Source organism: Aedes albopictus, unplaced genomic scaffold (genome assembly GCF_035046485.1).
Source record: "Aedes albopictus strain Foshan unplaced genomic scaffold, AalbF5 HiC_scaffold_97, whole genome shotgun sequence".
NCBI classification, from domain to species: domain Eukaryota; kingdom Metazoa; phylum Arthropoda; class Insecta; order Diptera; family Culicidae; genus Aedes; species Aedes albopictus.
The window spans coordinates 10404-32199 of record NW_026917831.1 but is presented as its reverse complement, the minus strand read 5'-3'; the positions used below and the strand labels follow the sequence as shown (position 1 = coordinate 32199).

The 21796-nt window shown below is 39.1% G+C and overlaps 1 protein-coding gene across 1 annotated transcript in view; it reads right to left on the bottom strand.

The window, feature by feature from the left end:
• LOC134284809 (dorsal-ventral patterning protein Sog-like) overlaps positions 1 to 18900 on the bottom strand; it is a 56903-nt gene extending 38003 nt beyond the window's left edge. Inside the window, exon 1 of the mRNA XM_062844097.1 lies at positions 16492 to 18900. Coding sequence (XP_062700081.1) covers positions 16492 to 16645 — 154 coding nt within the window. The 5' untranslated portion in view covers positions 16646 to 18900. The remainder of the gene's footprint in view (positions 1 to 16491) is intronic.
• Between the last annotated feature and the right edge of the window lie 2896 nt (positions 18901 to 21796).

Below are 21796 nucleotides of genomic sequence, written 5' to 3'. Positions count from 1 at the left end.
CACCCGTCCGTCCGTCTGTCACTCAGTAGGCTTAGCCGCGCCGCGCAGCCCAAAGGGTCAATGAACTATAGGTAGGTAGGTACGCGTACATCGTCGTCGTCGGTTCAGTTCAGATTCTCGGTTTTCGACTGGCTGACTGACTTGGTGGTGAATGATCCGTTCAACTGACACCATCAGGCCAGGCCACCGATATGAAAACTCCTCCCGTTCGTCTCGCGGCATGAAAGGATTATGATGATGATGGGGAGGAAAGAAACGTGACTTTAAATTCTTGCTGCCACAACGCTGTTCTATGTGGTTCTAGGGTGAATCATCAGTCAGATGACGAGCATGGTAATTGCCAAGAGCGTACGCTCACTCATCAAGGATACATAGTATCGATGAGGTAGTTGAGTCGAGCGGGCACGCGCCATTAACGGTCTCTAATAGCAAGAGGCGGGCTTTAACAGGCGGTGAGACATTTGAGATTCATAACATTTTGAAAAGTACCTTACGACCTTACGACTCTATGGATTGGTCTTACAATTCTCTGAGACCTCAGGCTCTCAAGGAGCTGTCTACCAGGCAACTACGATGTTCAAGTAGCAAGTTGAAGTCTCGATAATTTTGAAGAAGATATAAACACCGTTATAAACCCAAAAACAATAAATTAAAGTTTTGTGATGGTTTTATGGCAGTTCTAGGGCAGTCATGAAGCTTTTTAACTTGAAATTGTTTCTTGGGTGATCTCCTTGAGCAAATTTTCATGGATTATCATAGGTATATTGATGGTCCCTCCAGTAGAATCCTTGAGTTTCTGCAGGAACTTTGTCAAGATTCAGAACCATCTGTGGGAATCTGCACTGGCAAACGCTCCGTGGTATTGTTCAAAAGTGGAAGATGACCACCCAGTCAACCAGTGATCGTATAAGATGTTACATAAGATGTTAAAGTGGAGGCGATATGCGTACATTTTACATGTATATGGCCTCCACTTTATCGTCTTATGTCACATCTTATACGGTTACTGGTTGTCTGGGCAGGATCAACAATCTCCGATTGTTGCTTATAGTGCTTCATTGTGTTTCGAGATACTCTATGATATTCTTTGGTACTCCGTTGTATTTCTCGGTTATCTATGATACTTCATGGAGTTTCTATTGATATAGATACACTAAGGTACTATAGATATAAATACTCTAAAATACTTATTCCGTGATACCGTGTGGAGTTTCACGACACTCCATGCTTCTTCTTGATGCTCCATGGTACTCTGCGTTTCTCTGTAAAACTCCATGGTATATCGAGATATTCTATGGTACTCCATGGCTTTCTTCGGCTATCCATGGTACTTCTGAGATACTCCATGGTACTCCGAGGTAGTTTATGGTATTTAATGGTACTCTATCTTGCGATGCGATACTCCATGGAATTTCCATGGTATACTTCATAGCATTACATACTTCATGGTATTCCGTGATACTTTGTGGTATTCTTCGGTTATCCGTGAAACTCTATGGTACTCTTTGATGCTCTATGGTACTTCATGGTACTTCACGTTGCTCCCTGTACTCCATGGTATTTTGACCTATTTCATAGTAATTCGTAATACATACTTTAAAGAGCTTCATAGTACTTCGAGATAATCCATGGTATTCCTCGGTGATCCATGGTACATCATGGTATTTCTATAGGGATAGAGATATTCTAAGGTACTCCGAGGTGATTCATGGTATTTCATGGAAAACCATGGTACTCTATAATACTTCATGGTACTCTACGATGCGCTGAGGTACTCCATGGTATTTTGAGATACTTTATAGTATTTCATGGTACACACTTCATGCCAAGCTACTTCAACGTATTCCAAAATACTCCACGGTATTCCGTGATACTCTGTGGAGTTGCGAGATACTCAATGGTGACCCATGGTGCCTAATGGCATTCCACGTTTTTGTGTGAAACTCCATGGCATTTTAAGATTTTTGATAGTATTTTGTAATACATACTTTATATTTCTTCAAGGTATTTCATGGTATTCCATGGCACTTCGAGGTAATTTGTGGTATTTCTACCACACCTGGTGCTCCATGATACTTCATGGTACTCCACGTTGCTCAGAGGTACTCCATGATATTTGTATGATATACTTCATAGCATTAAATACTCCACGTGATACTTTGTAGTATTCTCCGGATATCGATAAACTCCATGTTACTCCTTGATGCTGCATGGTTCTCCATGTTAGCCCACGTTTTTTTGTGATGCTCCATGCTATTTTGAGATACTTCATAGTATCGCGGTTATCCGTAATTTTCTGTTCACTTCACATTGTAAATTTAGATTTTAAATCTTCATCATAACCCACATGGAAAATGAGTTATTGATCATCAAACCAAGTAGTGCAGTACAATGCGAGAAGCCCCTCAAATAACTAAGATTGCTACTATCATTACTAATGAAGAAAAAAAATCAAGAAACCAAGTAAGTGACTCATGAAATATGAAGATTATTGATTGATATGTAGTTTTTTTTCTCAGTGGTGGAAACAAATGATATAAACCTGTGAAGGCATCTCGCTGTGAGTCACTTTCTTGATCTCAACGATGATTTGTTTTTCTCATACCTAGATGTTTGGTAATATTAGAATACTTGAAGGGAGAAATATCTTCAATGATCAAGGATCAGCTGACGGAACATGAAGACATGCCTTATTATGCCGCTGTGAACAGTAAGATTCACAGTGCATGGAGGATCCCGTAGAGGCAGAATTGAAAGATTGTAAGTTCATCTTCAGAGCGAACTTTACCAGAATGATTGCGTTGCCTGTCATATGATCGGAACTCGAGTTTGAGCACGCATAAAAATCCGTTCCAGAAATCGTCAACAATCAGTCACGATTTCTTGAACAAGTTAGATTTTCCTTTACGATTATACACCATGAATCAAAATCACAATAACGTGAATTTTGTTCCATAGTGCAAACGTAACGCCTGCAAACTACGATTCCTTTCCCAAAATTGGGAACTTAGTTCATGGCAAGAAGAATTTTGTTCACGGAAATGTGAAGCCAAATCACGGTACCTGGAACTTAGTTCATGGTCTGCAAAATCGTTCTGCAGAGAAGAACACAGATCACAGAAACGTGAAATTCGATCCGGACATTGCAACGGGTTCCCGGCTTCGGTCTTATTTTTTTGGGCAGCAATTACGGGAACCAGAACTTCTGTACACTTTAATAGAGTCTGCACTTTTCACTCTCAATTGAATAAAACTTACATTTTTCAATGATAATGTTGACGGCATAAGTTAAAAACCAACACCATCCACCATGATGAAACAGCGGCGGTGCACCGTCGAGATCCCGTTGTTTACCTACTTCATCAAAGTTGTACGTTTGCTCCTTGGTTTCTGGGGATGCAATCTGCTTCGGAATAGCCAAATAACACTTTTTAACGCGTCACTTACAATCTATTACGATTGATATTAGCAAAACACGATCATTTATAACCAAACAAATGTTCGAGCACTAAAGATTGAAAGCACTTGTGTTGCCGTGAGCTCGAGCGTTATCAATAATGACAGCGCGCGTGAATGAAATTCCCGTTTTTGGGAACAAAATCCTGAATTCGATTTCTACTTTTCTCGATATCGTGATTTGAGATCCTGTTTTTGGTTGCGTTACTAAATGAGCTACGGGACTGAAAAGGCGTGAACTGTGTTCCTAATTTTAAGATAATTTATCGCGAATGCTGGCTGCTTGAGTCACGTTCACGCGAACTATATCACGATTATGATCAACCTATCTGTTCCGTTCTCCATGATTTTCTGTTCATGGATATGGGAACGGATTTTTTCGCGTGAGTAAGATATTCGCTGCCATTAAAAAAAAAAACAGGAAACGAATCGGATTTAACGGCTACGCAGTCTTAATACATCAAAACGAGTTATTATCTAACCCGACGTTTCGACACATTGGATAGTGTCTTCTTCAGGGGAAGAAGGCACCATCCAAAGTGTCGAAACGTCGGGTTAGATAACAACTCGTTTTGATGTATTAAGACTGCGTAGCCGTTAAATCCGATTCGCCCAAAATACAGTCGATTCCCCCATCAAAACGGGTAACATTGACCAGGTAATGATTTTTCAGACAATTGCTAAATAGATCGATAGGGAAGGATCGTAGCAGGCTGTGCGCGCGAGAGGCTGCATTTTTAAAACTGCCTCGTATTCTCTTTGTTCCGCGTTGATTTGAATATGGCCGGCCGAGTTGAGAAACAATTCTGGAGCTCGATTAGAATAGGTCGTATGTGCTTTTGTCGATTAAAAATTCGATCAGTTGGATTCGCTTATTATAGCGAAAACCGTTGAAATTGAGCAAAGTTGATACATACAGCAGAATCCTCACAAAATAGGCATTCTGTTCCATCATTAAAAGTTTGCAAAATATCTGCCATATTGCTACAATGACTAAAATAAACTGATCGAATTTTATATCGACAAAAGCACATACGACCTATTCTAATCGAGCTCCAGAATTGGTGGTTCTAAATCTTCTCGCTAATTTTACCTTCAAAAGTGCTTGCGATTGTATCAGTCTTGTCTTAGATTCAGTGATTAGTACCAATCCTCTGTGCTTTGGTAAGGCCGGGAAGGAGTCAATTCTCACAACAGCGGTCTGGAGCTGCCACACCAACGAATTTACGCGACTTGCTCAAAGCTAATTCTAACCGCCCAATAGGTCAATAGGATACCATCATAACATGCTATTAAGTCATTATTGTTAACAAAACTGTGGCACTGAAAACAAACAACTCAAGGTATCATTAATTGTTATCGAAGAGAAGATACATGGAAAACTTCTAATGCACGAACCGCACATGGATCAAGCCCGATCGGCACCGGTGGCGGTGCCCTTGGAGATCATCACCATGGTAACCCTTGTCAGCTTCTCGGCAAGAAGAACAGGTTTCCAACGGATTCTACCCCAAAGCACCGGCACCGCATCACTCGGAGGAAATCGGATACCTTCCAATCTCTCGCTCACTTTCCATATCCATCCGTCACATGTGCCATGGGGTATGTGGTTTTCCCTATCTTATAAGATTAAGCAAAGTCGAATCCCACCGCGACCACAGACGACTCTGACGACGATTATCTCGTCGCTATAGTTTGTAATAATGCACAACTAGGTATCACGTGCAGCACGGCAGCGAAATACCCAGACTTCGCATTGACATCGCCAAAAACAGACCATCATAACACACCGTTAGACGAATCTTGGGGGTGGGGATGACGATACCACCAGTACAAGTAGTAGTGGTGGTGGTGGTTGGTGGGCCGATCTAGTCCCACCATTCGTCACGGCCAATCGCGTGATTTCCCAGCTGTGGCATGTGCCGTCTTTCGTCCGATGTCTACCACTTACGAACTGAGGTGGGTACCTGTGTACCTACCGATTCAGGTGCAAGCAAATCACATTCGAGCGAAATTGAGGAAGTCAGCGGCGGTAACGTGTTTACTAGTGGCAATAGGTTTGATGCGTTCATAACATACACGATCGTTGAATGAAAACCGGATAAACATCTGTATGACAATAATGAAATTCTGATCGAAAAAAAACAGATTTTTAGGGGCTGTTCATAAACCACGTAGACCAAAATCTGGCCATCTCAGACCCCCCTCCCTCTTGTAAACTTTTGTCCATACACAAATTTTAAAATTTGTATGGAGCGTAGACTTTGGCCAGACCCCCTCCCCCAAAAAAAGTCTACGTGATTTATGAACGGCCTCTTACGTACATATTTATTTGGAACTAGCTGTCCCGGCAAACTTTGTCTTGCCAAGTTGTGGTGGTTTGACAATTGTTAAGGTCATTGCAGCATGGCACTCTAGATTGGTGGCATTTCGATAGTGTTGATTTTCTTCCCCGGTTATGCTAAATCAGTAGGGGAGACTAGGGAGACTTGATCCCTTTTTCTTAATTTACCTGTAACTTTAAGAAAAACACAAAACTAGATCCAATTTCCGTACAGAATGGCAGGTAAACATCTATTGCAAGTTAATACACAACAGAAGGCTTTTAAATTATTGTTAAAGTTTTCAAAACTGTGTTTTTATGGAAGCATGTCTTATGATGTACTTTTAAAAAATGGGTGACACTTGATCCCCCTCAAAGCACATGGTTTATTTAAAGGGAAAATAATTCCAGAGTCTTCCTATTCGTTTTCTTTTCGAGTTTTGTTGTATATTCGATGAATATAAAGTGTTTGAAATTGTAAGATTTCCCTTAATTTTTTAGGATATGCCGTATTTTCAAAATGGGGAGACTTGATCCCCCTATTCATGGTTTGTACTGAAGTTATAATTATCTGACACATTTTATCGTTGAATAGACAAGAATTCCAAGTAAATAGAGGCTTCCGAATAGAATTTTATTTTTCACATATATAATGTGTGTGTAATCCTCGAGGGATCAAGTCTCCCCATGTCACTGTTGTGTATAATAAGCTGAATTAATTAAAATATTTTAACAACAGCCTTATTTGGATAAATAAGTTTAAAAGTATTTTATTTAAACTATGTGCTGTGAAGTTTTGACACGATTTGGTTCAATTTTCACAAAGTTATTGAGTTTTTTCGGAATCGCCGAAAAGATTTCTGAAGGACTGAAAACAAACCATCAGCCGGTAAAAAATAATGCAATGTACAATCGCAATCACTTGTAGCCAAAACATAGTCGTTTGTCCAGGAGTAGTTTTGGAAAAATTATGCTAGAAGAAAAATGTTTTTGATTCCGAGAAAATATGGGGGGAACAAGTCTCCCCAGGGATCAAGTCTCCTCAGTCTCCCCTACTTTATCAATTTTGTTACTTTTCTAGTTGATTTTCGTAACTTTTTCTGCATATAAACACAGCCACCATGCACACTCAATCCTGAATTGCCTGTTCAGCACTTTTTTGACGAAAATAGAACAGCAGAACTATTTCGGTAGCTTCGGTAATCGATTTTACTGAGGCTCAGTACACAAACTGTCAACACTGGGTGCAAAAGATAAACAAAGAAGTATAGCTGTATTCAGCTGTTCTATTTTCGTCAAACATTTACCGAACACGGTATTCCGAATTAAGTGTGTGAATACGAATCGAACCATGCAAGAGCCATGCTGATCGGTTCACCAGTTCGTGAGTTTTGTTGCCTCAAAGGAACTTCAAACTCATTTTTATATATATACTAGCTGTCCCGGCAAACTTCGTCTTGCCCGGTTCAAGTGGTTTGACAACTGCTGAGGTCATTTCAGAACGGCACTCTAGATTGGTTTCATTTTGATCGTATCGATTTTCTTCCAAGGCCTTGAAAAACCAGTACTTTACCATTTTTCTTACTTTTTCAGTTCATTTTTATAATTATTATTACTTATAAACACAGCCACCACGAATACGAACCGACCCGTGCAAGAGTCATGCTGATCGGTTTATCCATTCTTGAGTTTTGTTGCCTCAAAGAAACTTCGAACTCATTTTTATATATATAGATATACACATTTAATTTGGAATACCGTGTTCGGTAAATTTTTGACGAAAATAGAACAGCTGTATACAGCTATACTACATTGTTTGCCTTTTGCACCAGGTTTTGACAATTGGTGTACTGAACCTCAGTAAAATCGATTACTGAAGCTACCGAAATAGTTCTGCTGTTCTATTTTCGTCAAAAAAGTGCTGAACAGCCAAATCAGGATTGAGTGTGTGGATTGGTCAAATATTGTACGCGCTTGCAGCCACTCCATCAACTACGTCTACGTTTCTTCCGTAGATAATCTACCTCATTATCGTTTACCTAAAACAAATGGAACGAGCTCACCAATCTATTTACGAACAATTCATACTTATACCCATTGGTAACTGTTTCATGTTTTACATCTAGCCGCGTGCTCAGATGCACGACTTAAATACAAAAAAGAAAGTGATCCACGGAAAATCTGTACATAGGATCTAAAGCAATTTGGACAAAGGGGCCTATTTTTGGCACTTTCAGCAATACATTAGGCAAATTCATACCAGTTGTCATACATTTTTGTACACAACCAGATGGTGTACGTTGTTCATCATACCCAGAGTATGTCCCCTTGCCTAAATGGTCCCAGACCCTGTCATGTTTTTTTTTAAATAAATAAATTCTCAGTGGACCATAATGCTATTTCGATAGTTTATGTCACAGAAACCAATAAAATCGGGTGATGTCTGATAAAACCTTTATTATTATCAAAAGTTTCGAAACAAAGTCAGTCACCACAGAATGTTTGAATGAGAAAATTAGACTAATCAACAATCAAACGATATCTAAAACTACTATGAGAGACGCAGTTCAGAAAGAATTATCTAACTTCTTGAAAACCGGAGTTTTTGACTAAAGAAAATTGGCCACTCGATGAGCTATCGTGTCCTTTTACCCAAGTTCTCTACATATATTGAAACTAGATCTATAACTCACAAGAAATTTATTGAAGTTTTTTTTTTCAAAAAGGGATTCTCTGAAAGATAATGATATAATACATCGTTTCCCAAACTTGGCTCTCGCGACCCACCAGGCTGTTGTTACCCAGCTTTTCGTTGAAAACTCGGAGCGTGCCTGCAAGTACAGGGGATGGCCATAATGTTTGGGATAGGCAACTTTTTTTCTCTCACAAAAAAGTTCAGCATGCTATAACTTTTTATAGAGCGCATCAAAAAATCTCAAATTTTGACTGTTTGTCAACCTATTATATGTGCATCATTGGTACAAATTTGTGCTCGATTGATTAATATTTCGCAAAGTTAGAACCGTTCGGTTAAAACACTATTTTTCAGACAACTCATTTTTGAGCTGTCATATCTCGGAAACCAGTGAACCGAATTAAATGAAGTTTTGAACGTACACTAACAATATGTAAATGCTTCACAAACTCTTAAAACATAGATACTTTTTAAACGTTGAAAATAGTTATCATATATTGACACTTCTCGAAAAAATGTATTTTTTTACATCAATGTCAATAAATTTTAGTGTTGATATCCAAAGATTTTCCACTTCTGTTATCAAATTATCTCTAATCATATATTAGAGCCTATTTAGATTGAAGGAAGAACACATTTAATAATTTTTGAAAGGTATTGTAAATTTGATTTATTTTTCTCTATATTGGTAAAAAATCAACCCGGTATAACTTAATTCGCCGTGAAAAAATATTACATTTTATAACGTCGTATTAAGTATCAATACATTGTTGATAAACGTTAAAAAATTAATTCAATTCGGTTTACTGGTTTCCGAGATGTGACAGTTCAAAAAATAGTTGTCTAAAAAATAGTGTTTTACCCGAACGGTTCTAACTTCGCTAAAAATTAATCAATCGAGCCCAAATTTGTACCAATGATGCACATATAATAGGTAGACAAACAGTCAAAATTTGAGATTTATTATGCACTCTATGAAAAGTTACAGCATGTTAATTTTTTTTGTGGTAACTATGAAATTAACAGTTATCGCATCTGTAGCCTTGTGTGTTTGACATAGTTCGAATGCTGTCACGATGTTAAAGCACATATACGGTATTGAAGCGGCAACTGCTAGAAAAGTGTGCTAATATTAACTATAATGCTCGTTTTACTCTAATGCCTAATATACATTGAGTGGTTTGCAAAAAGGAGGTTTCAGAAAGATGATGATATAAGATCGTAGTAATACTTGTAAGAAAATTTCCAGGAAAAGCTTCAAGAATTTCTCCATTTTTTTCTAAAGATGCTTCGCGGATGCCTTAAGGAATTTCGTCGAACATTTTTTAGGAATTTCTCTAGGACTCCCTACGAGGATTCCTTCAGTATTTTTTTGGATACCTTCAAGAATAGCTTCATCGGAGATTCTTCCAGGAATTCCATCGGGGGTTCCTTTAAATATTCCTGCAATGTTTTCTCTATGACTCGTTTCGTTTTTTTTTTCAGAAAGACCTACAGAAGTTTCTTCTCAGATTTCCTTCAAGATATCCGTCTGAAATGTCGTCAAGAATTCCTTTAGATTATTTTTTCTAGGGTTTCTTTACGTGCATCACGGATTTCAGGTATTCTACTGGGTGTAATAATGGATCCCAAGAAACAGAAGTAGCTGAATAACAGCTTCTTAAGCTAAAGCTTGTTAAAAAGTGGTTTATTCCACTCTTACAAAGCAGAAATGTTTGCTGGGATTTCCGTCAGATACTCCTTCACGAATGCATTCGGGGATTCCTGGGATTACTCCAGGAACTCCTTCAGGGATTCGTCCAAGAGTTCCTTCGGATATTTATCGAGGAATTCCTTGAGGGTTTTCTCCAGGAATTCCTTACATTTCTACAGATGATTCTACGGACCTTTCCTGAAAGAAACTATTTCGAGAGGGCATGGGCAATTTTTGCGTTACGTCATTTATGGAAATTCCCTGACCATGAAATATGCAGAATTATTTATAGTCTTCCGTAAGAACAAGGTTGCTAGAATGCCAAGATGGCTGCTACAATTTTCTTGAGCACAAATCTGGGCATCTATCAAACAAGTAGAACTGTAAATGTTACACGTTGCTTGCATACTTACAGTAAAAACCGAGTAGTATTTTCAGACCATTACATTGCACTTGAAGCGTGACTCGAATGACCTAAAGATTTGTGCTCCAGAAAAAACTATTCATAGACGCCGTGTGCGATATAATTAAAGTTACAAGAATTGCAATCTATAACGCTATAGACAAACACCACAAGATTTACATTATCTTTGAGATGTTTTGTGAACGTTATAACTTGTGTCCAAAGTGTCGGATCACTTTGCGGTCTTCAACGTCATTAGTTAGACCGTATAAAACAAAAAAAAACTCAATTTATGAGAAAATGCAAAAAGTACGTTTTCAATACTAAATTCCATACAAATTTCAATCGAAATGCAAAATACTGGGATGCAACCAATCGTTCCCTAATTTTGCACAGTAATTTTGGATGCTAAGAGGAATCGAGTAAGCTTTGTTCCAAAAAATCGACTTTGTTGACCTATGTTAATATGTATACTGTTCATTATTTAGGCGAACCAATCAAGCATTGATAAAAACAGTAGAAAAAATAATTCATGCTTTGCCATCTCATTGTGAAAACGTCAAAATGACCTACTTTTTTTTATTAAAACAAAAGTGCCGAAAAGTACTACTTTTCGGCACTTTTGATAACATCCTTTTTTATTCATTTCCATGTGTGTAATCAATAGTAAAAGGAATTGCATGTTAAATGAGGACCATGATACTTAGTCGTACCTCATTTCAAACATCATTTTTCGTAATGCCAAATAATGTTGTATGCAACTCGTTGCAGAACTCAATTTTTTCAGCACTCATCGTATTTATCCAAATGTACAACTCGTGCTGAAAAAATCATCATCTTGCAACTTGTTGCATTAATAACTATTTTTGTGGATTTCTCACTCAAGTTGTGCATTTATAACTTAACATCTACGTAAGAGAAGAAAGAATTCATTCTTCAGTGCAGCACAGTGACTCAGTGCAAGATGACTTCACATTTCTTCAACACATACACAAAAAACTGCACATCAATCAGTAAACTTCTGATTTCATAAGTCATATTAATGATCTTGTGATTTTTTTCTAGTAATTGATAGGGGCAATATAAGTTATTGGGGACTTCTCAAACTGCATAAAAAAATACCGTATGAGTAACACTGTTCGACAAAAAAAAACTTTTGCCGTGATCAGAGACCCCATTAGTAGGGCATAAAAGCGCATAGAAAATGTAGAAAAATGCCATTTTCAAATCTGTTGGAGCACCCCTAGAAACTTTTTGAGATGAGTTTGAATTTTATTCATTTTTGAAGGTTCGACAAGAGCTTTGGAAATCACCATAAACACATTTGAAATCCAATATCTTTGAAATGCAGTTTTGTGCACCGCTGAAATTTTCACAAATCTGAGAAGCAACTTTGATAAATAACTAGTCAAAATTTCTACCTATTACGACATTCCGTTTCGTTGATACATATCCGCAAAGGCTTAACTCGGATTTATATAGTGAAACTCTTTAAGGTTTTTTTTAATCTAATCCCATAAAGCACGCCCATATTCATATCCATTTAAAAACTTCTATGCGTTAATGCCGTGCAGCGTCAGTCTTTCAGGTAGGTACTTCGATCATCTCGGAATATTGGATGGATTTCTGCTCCAGTAGGAGAAAACGTTTCTTTACAAGTTCTCCACTAGGTCACTAGATGTGACGTCCGTTTTCTAGTGTTAATTTTTCAGTCTCTGACTGAAGAAGATGAACATTGTATTTCAAACATCTGGTTTAACTAAGTATGATTCTGGAAAGCTATACGAGTAATTTTAGGATATGTTTACAAAGGATGCACAGGAAGAAAGTTAGATCAATTCATTGAGGTCAGCATGAGTGTTTTAAGGAAAAACTTTTCCAAATAAATTTAATGTTCTAATTACAGTTTTCAAAAACTTTTCTGTCGCTTATGAAAATGAACAAAGTTTATTGTAACATTTGACATCAAATGTTATTTTCATAATCATGTTCAAATAGCAATAAACTGCAATTTTGAATGCGATGGATTAGAATCACAATTCAGGCAATATACACTACGTCCACTTAATTCAAGGAAGTATTTTGTTTTGATCGAATTTCGAGTCGTGCTCAAATTTAAATATCCATACATCGCATATGGATGAGAATGCTTTTCAATGATTTGGTGTGTACCGTTCCAGATTGCTTGACCTGGTGGATATCAAGCAGTTCCATGTTCTTAAAAAATTAAATACGATGCGGAAAATATATTCAAATTCCAACGACCTCTGCATTGAAACAAATTTATACTTAAGGCGAAACTGGAAGCATATTCTCATTTGTTTGGTTCTTGATTTTTCATTAAATAACGGAGCAATATTTTCAAAATCGGGTTTCGTCCACATGTAGAGTATGGATCAAGGATGTTCTAAATTTTTTGTGGTGGAAAATGTTTTCAATTTTTGCATAAACAATTTTTTTGTGAAATTTTGTTCAAAAATGGTTTCTGCAAAAACGAAAAACATTTTCCACCCCAGAAAAAAAAAATAGAAGATACCTTGATCCATACTCTACAATGTATGTATGTACAGGGGATAGACAAAATGATCGGAACAGGCAAAATTTTCACTTTCCAAAAAATGTTCAACTAGCTGTAACTTTTCGAAAAGTGCATAGAATATTCTCAAATTTTTATTGTAAGTTCTTCAACTAGTTGTCTATCAGTGGACAAAATTTGGAAAAGATCGAACAATTCTTCACGAAGTTATAAAGATTTTGGAAAAAGATAAAATTATCCGATAACCAACTTTGAGCTGTTATACCTCAGGATTCAATAAACCGATTGCAATGAAATTTTGACCATTCATGACTTATATAATGAACTCTGGAAAACATTTGACTTAACTTAAAATTTTTAACAAGCGAAAAAGTTATAGCGATTTTATTTTTTTCACGATTTTTTAGTAAATTGGTCTATTTTTAATATGCATCCCATTACTTTTTCAATTTATTGGCGGCTATGTTGTTACTTTCCTTCAAAACGCATTTATATATAAGTCAATTTGAGGGAAACTAAATGAACTATAATTTGCATCTTGAATTTTGAAACGATGTTGATGTTTTGGATAATTTGATGTTTTATTAGAAAAATAATCTAATCGTTATAATTTTCTTCCGTGTTAAGAATATCAAGTTAAGTCAATGGTTTTTCATAGCTCATTATATAAGTCATTAATGGTCAAAATTTCATTACATTCGGTTAATTGAATCCGGAGATATAACAGCTCAAAGTTGGCTATCGGATAATTTTACCATTTTCAAAAATCTTTATAACTTCGTGAAGAATTGTCCGATCTTTTCCAAATTTTGTCCACTGATACACAACTAGTTGAAGAACTTACAGTAAAAATTTGAGAATATTTGATGCACTTTTCGAAAAGTTACAGCTAATTGAACATTTTTTGAAAAGTGAAAATTTTGCCTGTCCCGATCATTTTGTCTATCCCCTGTATGTATGTATGTTATTCAATAAAAAATCAAAAATCAAAAAGTGAGGACATGTTTCCAATTTCGCCTTAAGTAAATAAATTATATTAATTCGCCTTAGTGTTTCTGGATAGATAGTATTTAACACTATATTAACAAATAGGATCTAGGACCATTTACGTAGGAGCACATATTTTGGGCACTTGCTGCTATAACTCAGTCAATTCCAAACCGAATTGACTTGAATTGTTGCACATAGGTAGATACTGTGCGTATCTGATCGTGTCTCATAAATCAAGTCAATCGGTTCTAAATTGACTGAGTTATAGACATAAATGCCCAAAATAGGTGATCCTGCCCAAATGGTTCTAGACCCTATGCCGCTGGAAGTTATAAAGCCATTTTACAGTCGTGGAGGACATTATTGAGCTTCAAATAAAAATTGAAAATATTTTACAACATGACAAATTCAATTAATTTCATAAAAGTGTCTTCAATGGTAATGCCCCAACATACACATTCTTTATTCTGAAACTAACAAAAATGTGATGAAAACTACAGTGCTTGTACGATTACTAATAGTAAATGGAGAATGTTCTCATTTTTGGCTTGCATTTTTTAAAGATTGCATTGTTTTGAACAGTCCTGAACTTAAACCATGTTTTCTGCGCAATGCCAGCTTCAATTCATTGTATTGAAATAAGTTTGTTTTATTCAATAAAGTAATCAATTTTACCACCTTGGAACGGCTAGGAGGTTTTTCGAAACATTAAGTGAATATAGACAAACCACGAAAACACTGGACACGTTTTTTTTGTACTGATCGCAAAATATAAGTGTATTAGATTTTTTTAAATTTTTACACAGGCTTACCACGTTAGTAATTTGAAAAATCAACCGGATTTTCTTCTCGAAAATTTGAATTCAATTATTTAGATCATAAGTGTAGCATTTTGAAGTCAAATCAAAGTAAAATAGTTATTTTATTATGATTAGATAAGGAAAGGGGCTTGTTTTTTGTGATTTAATTAAGAGAAAACTTCAAGGATTTGTATTCTATAAGTCATATTTGATTCTTCCCGGATATGTATCAATGAAATGAAATGTCGTAATAGGCTGAAATTTAGACTAGTTATTTATCAAAGTTGCTGCTCAGATCTGTGAAAATTTCAGCGGTGCACAAAATTGCATTTCAAAGATATTGTATTTCAAAAGTGTTTATGGTGATTTCTAAAGCTCTTGTCAAACCTTCAAAAATGAATAAAATTCAAACTCATCTTAAAAAGTTTCTAGGGGTGCTCCAACAGATTTGAAAATGGCATTTTTCTACATTTTCCATGCGCTTTTATGCCCTACTAATGGGGTCTCTGATCACGGCAAAAGTTTTTTTTTGTCGGACAGTGTAATGATGCACTTTAAAAAACTTGTCTAAATTCAGAAGATGCTATTGAAACTTTGTTTCGTGGATTACCATTGAAGTTTTACCCAAAAGTTTGCCAAGTAATAATTACGAAAGTATACCGATTGAATAAGAGACCTGCAAAGACAAATCACCACAAAGTGAAGGTAAATTTCATTCACCTGACATGCAGCGTATCATTCAGAACTCTGGAAATTAAACATATTGACGGAATCTTCCGAATTTTGAACACATTTATCTATCCTCGGGATAACCCAGGAACCTGACATTCCTCAGAAAAATGAGAGTTCTAAAATTATCAAACTTTCAAGGATCAAGGATTTTAAAAATCGAGATATAGGAGGATCACTTATAATTTTTCAGACATATTGGTCATCTCCAAGGAGGTTCTGGAGACCTAGACTTCTCTAGGAAAACGATAAGTTTTTAAACAAATCTGAAACCTGGTCTGTGACACATGCGACTTCAGGAATTTGCAAAGGAATACTTAAATTGAGCATCCTGAACTACCTTCACAGAAAACTAAGCAATTTTCAAATAAATCTGACACCTGTCAAACGACGTTTAAAACTGTGTGATTTCGTTAGGAGTGAGATGGCATACAAGCCAAAGATGCGTAGGGTGTCTTCAGCTTGAAACGCCGATCAGTCCGAAAAAAATCAAATCTTGACAAAAACGCTCGACAGAAGTATTCTTAACACTTCGATTTCCTGTGGATGAAGAATTTCGAGATTGAGGACATTTCAGGTGATTCTTCGTGGCTAATAATTTGAATCATCATGAATTTCTACGCCTTGCTTTCTATGAAGCAGGCTCCACGTTATAATAGCTCAAACAAGTAATTCAACAGTTCCTAAAACCTTTCTACCACCCGACAAATATAGACCGCATTCGAGTTCAACTCCTAAATTAAGATCTCTGTACGTTCGAGCCCTTTGGCATTTTTTTTAGTCGAAGACGACGTCAGTCAGTCCGCCTCCTTCATTCGATTGGGGGTGTGTGATTCAGATGATCCGATTTTGATCGCGTGACTTACCAGCTGGTCGATTCCGGCGGGCTCCTTCGTCTTCCACGAGGAGCGGCGAGTGCCGGCGGGCCTCCGTCGGCGTGATCAGCAAGGTCGCCGCCAGCAAGGCCACCGTCAGCGCTGCTATCAGCGCCAGCGGTATCTTTCGGAGTAGATTGGCCATATTATTTTTTTCCTTGTTTCGATTCCGGTCGAAGGCCGCACTTTTTTCTCTCTCTCTCTTAGTTGAATTATATAGAACGGTATAGAACACTAAGCTAAAGCCACTTTTCTAGTATTAGAGGAGGTTCTCACTTGCTGCTGATGCAATTCTTCAAGCACTTTTCTAACATCGAAGGAAAGGGTGGGACACTAATTAGAGACACTTGGCAGACACTTTGGTTCTTCCATTTTCTTCTTTTTCTCCACCATATAGATATTTTTATATCGTAGCAGGCCGATGGCTGGTGATGGTTGCACTTTTCTTCTTTTCCCGTCTGCTGCGATTTTCGCGCTTCCTTCACTGACTGAACCCAGGGCGCGCGGCGCACACAAGTCGCTTGCGATCGAATCGAGTAGTCGTGGGAAAAATTTAAATTTATACGCGATTCACACTGTCGAGGAATCCACCCGATGCAAAGGCCGTCTACGATTTAAGGCGGCGGTGCGCAACCCGGCGGCGAATGCGACACGACTTGCACTGCGTTTGAAGGAGAACAAAAATCACTGAATTCCCGCAAGTGCGGCACTAGCTGAGCCCTGTCTCGATGAGGGCCTAATATGATGTGTATTTGATAAATATAGATGAGTAATCCTCACACCTCAGAGTCAATCATGACCTGCGCTAATACGGGCGGCGGTTGTACACGCGACTATTCTTCGCACAATTGTCGGCTACTCAACTCTCCGGCTTGACTTGGTTGGTTGCGCGGAATGTTCTGCTTCGTCGCTCGGCGGTCGAAACTGAAATGCACCGCTCGGCTAGGATACTGCTTCCTTTTGGGTATGTCTACACACATACACACACAGAGCTACACTCGTTCGCAGCAGCTCGCCTGAAGCTTCCCGAGAGCGCTCTTGGTGCTCTTACTACTAGTTCGCTTCTTCCCTCTGCGCTGCGCTTGCGGTTGCACCGTACAGTCTACGTCGCCGCCTTCTTCTAATCTCTACACACTCGGCTCACGGCCTCCTCAGCTCAGCAGGTACTGTTAGTTTTCACACCTTCTTCTTCTCCACCTCCTCCTCCTTCTCCGCTGCTCCTCTTTGTCAACTCGTCCACCGCCTACTGCACTTCCAGAGTGCACAGGACTACCGAAACCAGGACTCTTCCGTACACCTCGTCTTCGCTCACTTTCTCTCACCTCGTTCCGTTCGTCTCTTGCTGTTGTTATTGTTTTTTAAGCCGTCGTCGTCGTCTTCGTCGTCGTTTATTTATTTTTTAAATTCCCAACACCCTTGCAGTGAGGGATTCTCGGTCTTGGCAATTTTTCCACTCGACCCCGAAGCACGTGGACGCGTTGTCGTCCGAGGGCTTGCAAAACCCACCTGGGCTGCTGGCGTCGCGTATCCTAAAGCCTCGCTTCCGAGGTTGCCGCCGCTTGGACCAAAACTCCTGTCACCGTTGTGCCGCGATTTCGTCTATTTTGCGATAACATGTTACATAAAAGCTGCAAAGTCTCTCGACTGCGACTCGGTGTGTCGCTTATTTTTCTTTTTTATCTGTGACAGCTCTCGAGTCGAGAGTACGGGCCGTGTCGTCGTCGCTGGCTGGCTGGCTAGAAGTGTTTGTGGCAACACACTATACCCCGTCGTAGATGACCGCGAAGTGGTGACACTTTTCCACTAAATACACGTAACAACTCTTCTCCCGATCGTCGTCACAAAGTCACAAAATCTTCACCCTCCGACACACACGTCTAGAACTGTTGAACAATACGCGCGGTTGCGGTGTGACGGGGCTGCGATACCCGAAAAATGCACAACTAGAACGATTCCCTGTAGGCACACTTGAACTGTTGAACCGTTTTCGCCTCCACCACGCCACAGATTTTTCGCAGATATCTTCGAGGAGATTGAAAGAACGCATGCGCGACTCGCGGAACGTCTGCTGCTAGACTGAACTGATCCCGTTCAACTGGCTGAACCCGAACTGCGCGAATCGCGAATCGCGGCGACACTCTTTGGTTTGCTTATGAGCTTGATATCCGGCGGTTGCTCCACTCGCACTCACCGTCCGGTCCGTCCGACGGCTCTCGAGACTTGGCTTTTTGCGTATGTCGCTCGCTCCCGGTACGCTAAAGGTGACTGCCGTAGTCGCGGACGGTCGTTCGGTCAGTCGATGCAACGTTCGCTCTCACCCAACTGTTCAACTCTTTCTCCGCGCCTCGCGCCGCTTCGCGGCCACGATTCTCTCGTTCTCCTTCTCACCTCGCGGGACCTGCAGCTGTGCGTTGCGGTGGGTGGTTTGCAAATCTCACCGCTGTCTGCTGCGATGCGATGCAACATCAACCACTCACATTGAGTGACCAAACTTCTTCCGGCGAGATGGTTCGAGGAAAATGAGCGCCACTCAGCACAGCACCGCTGGTGCGGCGCGGAGTGTCACTTTATGGTTTGTCTCGAGACGACGACCGATGATACCAAACGGAAGATAGAGAAGCGCGGTTGCCCAATCGCCGCGCCGCGGTTTTCTTGTAAACATTGATAACGATACCAGCTTTATGGCCGTACACTGAAAGACGGCTTGCGGTTGAAATTACTATTCTGAGGGTCAGCATAAATGCACAACGCCACTTGATTTGTGCAGACTGAGTTTCGTTTCAATTCAACAGATTAATGTTCTCAATTTTACCATGGACCCGATTTACAATTAAAAAAAGTTTCTGTTGGCAACCGGATTCGAACCAAGAATCTTGAGATCACCAGGCTCGCACGCTACCACTCGGCTATCGAACCGGTTGATATGAGAGGAAACAGAATGCACACAAGAAGCGTTTATGGGTTGATGATTATGTTTTGCCATAGTAAATTTGAAAACATTTTTGTGCTTGTCATAACCGCAAGCCGTCTTTCAGTGTAGGTATGCTGCCGTGATGAAAGATGGTTGGATTTGGATGGCCAGTTTTATTGCTCTTTACTTAAATGGCTGGATGGGTGCTGCTGGCTGCTATAATATGGGTTTATTGACAACCAGGCACCAGACGGGCAGACAGGGCACGGTTCGGCTCCATGGTTGGATGACAATCAGTTATCATTCAGGTTATCAGCCGGCGCAGAATGTGGCTACTTGCTTAAGTACTGTACAATAATAGCTATCTGGTGAACTAAAAAACCATCTATCATCCATTCGATTGTCAACTTCATGGGAACCACTTGAGCTTGAAGCACGGTTGAAGCCATTCGCTTCTACATACGTGAAGCTGTTAGCCGTTAGGCTGTTAGGCTAAAAATGATGATCCAATGCAGTCACACTTTTCCTTGAATTAACTATTAGACAAAGACTGGATCGTTAGATATTAGCAGCTTCGTGCCAAAAATTATTACATCACATCACAAATAATACATCAATATAACTCAAATGAGCTTGTTCTTTACAAAAGATGGAACTTTTGACTAATACGTCAGTATTCAGAAAAAATATCTGGATATTCTTATTGGAGGAACAAGACAAGAGCTTCTAATTCAAGCAGACATTCCTAGCTCCGAAAAGAGGTAGCAAATTTTAGATGGACACGGATGAATCTGGGAGATAAACATTATCCAGAAATTTCCCATAAGGATTTCTAAGGACATTCCATCAGGTATTCTTTCTGGAACTCTTGTAGAGATATCTCTTGAAATACCTTCCAGAATTTCTCTAAAGATTTCTTTCTTTCCACGATTTTTTTTTAGTATTCACCATTAAAGTCCTCTCGAAGGTTCTTCCAGTTTCCTACTGGCATTTTTTAAAGATTTCAGCAATTTGGGAATTTTCCAGGATTCCTAATTTTGCCTAAAGTTTCACGCAGAGATCTTGCCCGATTTCTTTCTCGGTTTTTTTTTATTTTCATAGGTTTAGTCCCTCGCGAGATTTCTTCCAGAGTTCCTTCAGTATTCTCTTCAAGAAATTTTCATGGGATTTTTCCCAGGATATTTCTCAGGTGTTGTCGCGGGGTTTCTCTTAGAGCTTCTTCCGAGATTATTTTTGAATTATTTTCCGCAACTGTTTCCAGTGTTCCTGTCTGGATTTTTTTTTCTAGTGATTTCTCCCAGAAATTTTCGAACGAATCCTCCCCAGAGATTCCACGAAAGTTTTTCCTGGGATTGTCACTAAAGTTCATCCCAGGATTTTCCAGGAATTTTTTGTGGGTTTCTGCAGCAGATCATCGTGGAATTTCTTCCAGAGGTTTTAACGGAATCGATCCTAGGGCCCCTCACGGGATTAACTCCGGAGCTTTTCCTGCAAATTCTTCAAGAAATCATCGTTTCTTCTGGGATATTTTTTAAAGGTTTTCGCGGGATTTTTCTTGATGTTGCACTTGAGATTTCATTCAGAGTATCTCCGAGAGTTTATCTTAGAAGATTTCTGTCAGTGTTGTTCGTGGGATGTCAGCCAGAGCTTTTCACAGCGTATCCTAGACTTTCTCTAAAAAGGAATCTCCCGGGATTAATTCAGCGTTCCTTTTGGGATTTCTACAGGAGTTATTGTTAACATTTCTCTAGGAGTTCTGCGTTTTTTTTTCAGGCTATTCCTTGTAGATGTTTCCGATACTTCTTACTGTGATCGCCCCGAAATTTCTCTCAGATTTTTCAGGATTACTCTCAGTATTCTTCCCACAATCCCTACCAAAAGTTGTCCCGGTATTAATTTTGGTGTTCTTTTTCGGATTTCTCTAATAAATACTTAGAGAGTTCATTGCCATGAACTAGGGTGCATAAATTAAAAACAGTGTATAAATTAAAACGAGGCATAAACAGAGGAGTTTTTGCATGAATTAGGTCAGTATATTAGTTTAGAGACTTAGTTCTCGAGAACAGGTTTTGCTCCTGAGTGTATGAGATGGTACCAAGAGGATTTCCTGAGGTTTTAGGTGAGCCTGCAAGGGGGAGGTTCCCGGGGTGTTTGGGGGGGGGGGGGGGGGCGGAGAAGGGCTAAGTTAGCATGTCAACGATTTCAAGGTGAGCTTCAGGAGCATCCCAGGGAAATTCCAAGCAGTTTCAGGTGTTTGAGATGTGCTTTTATGGTGTATGGCCCTTTCAGAGGCGTTTCATGAAGTTTAATGAGCATTCAAAGTGATTCAGGATCGCCAAAGTTGTACCTGAGACTCCCTAAAAAGCTAAAATACACCTGAAATCC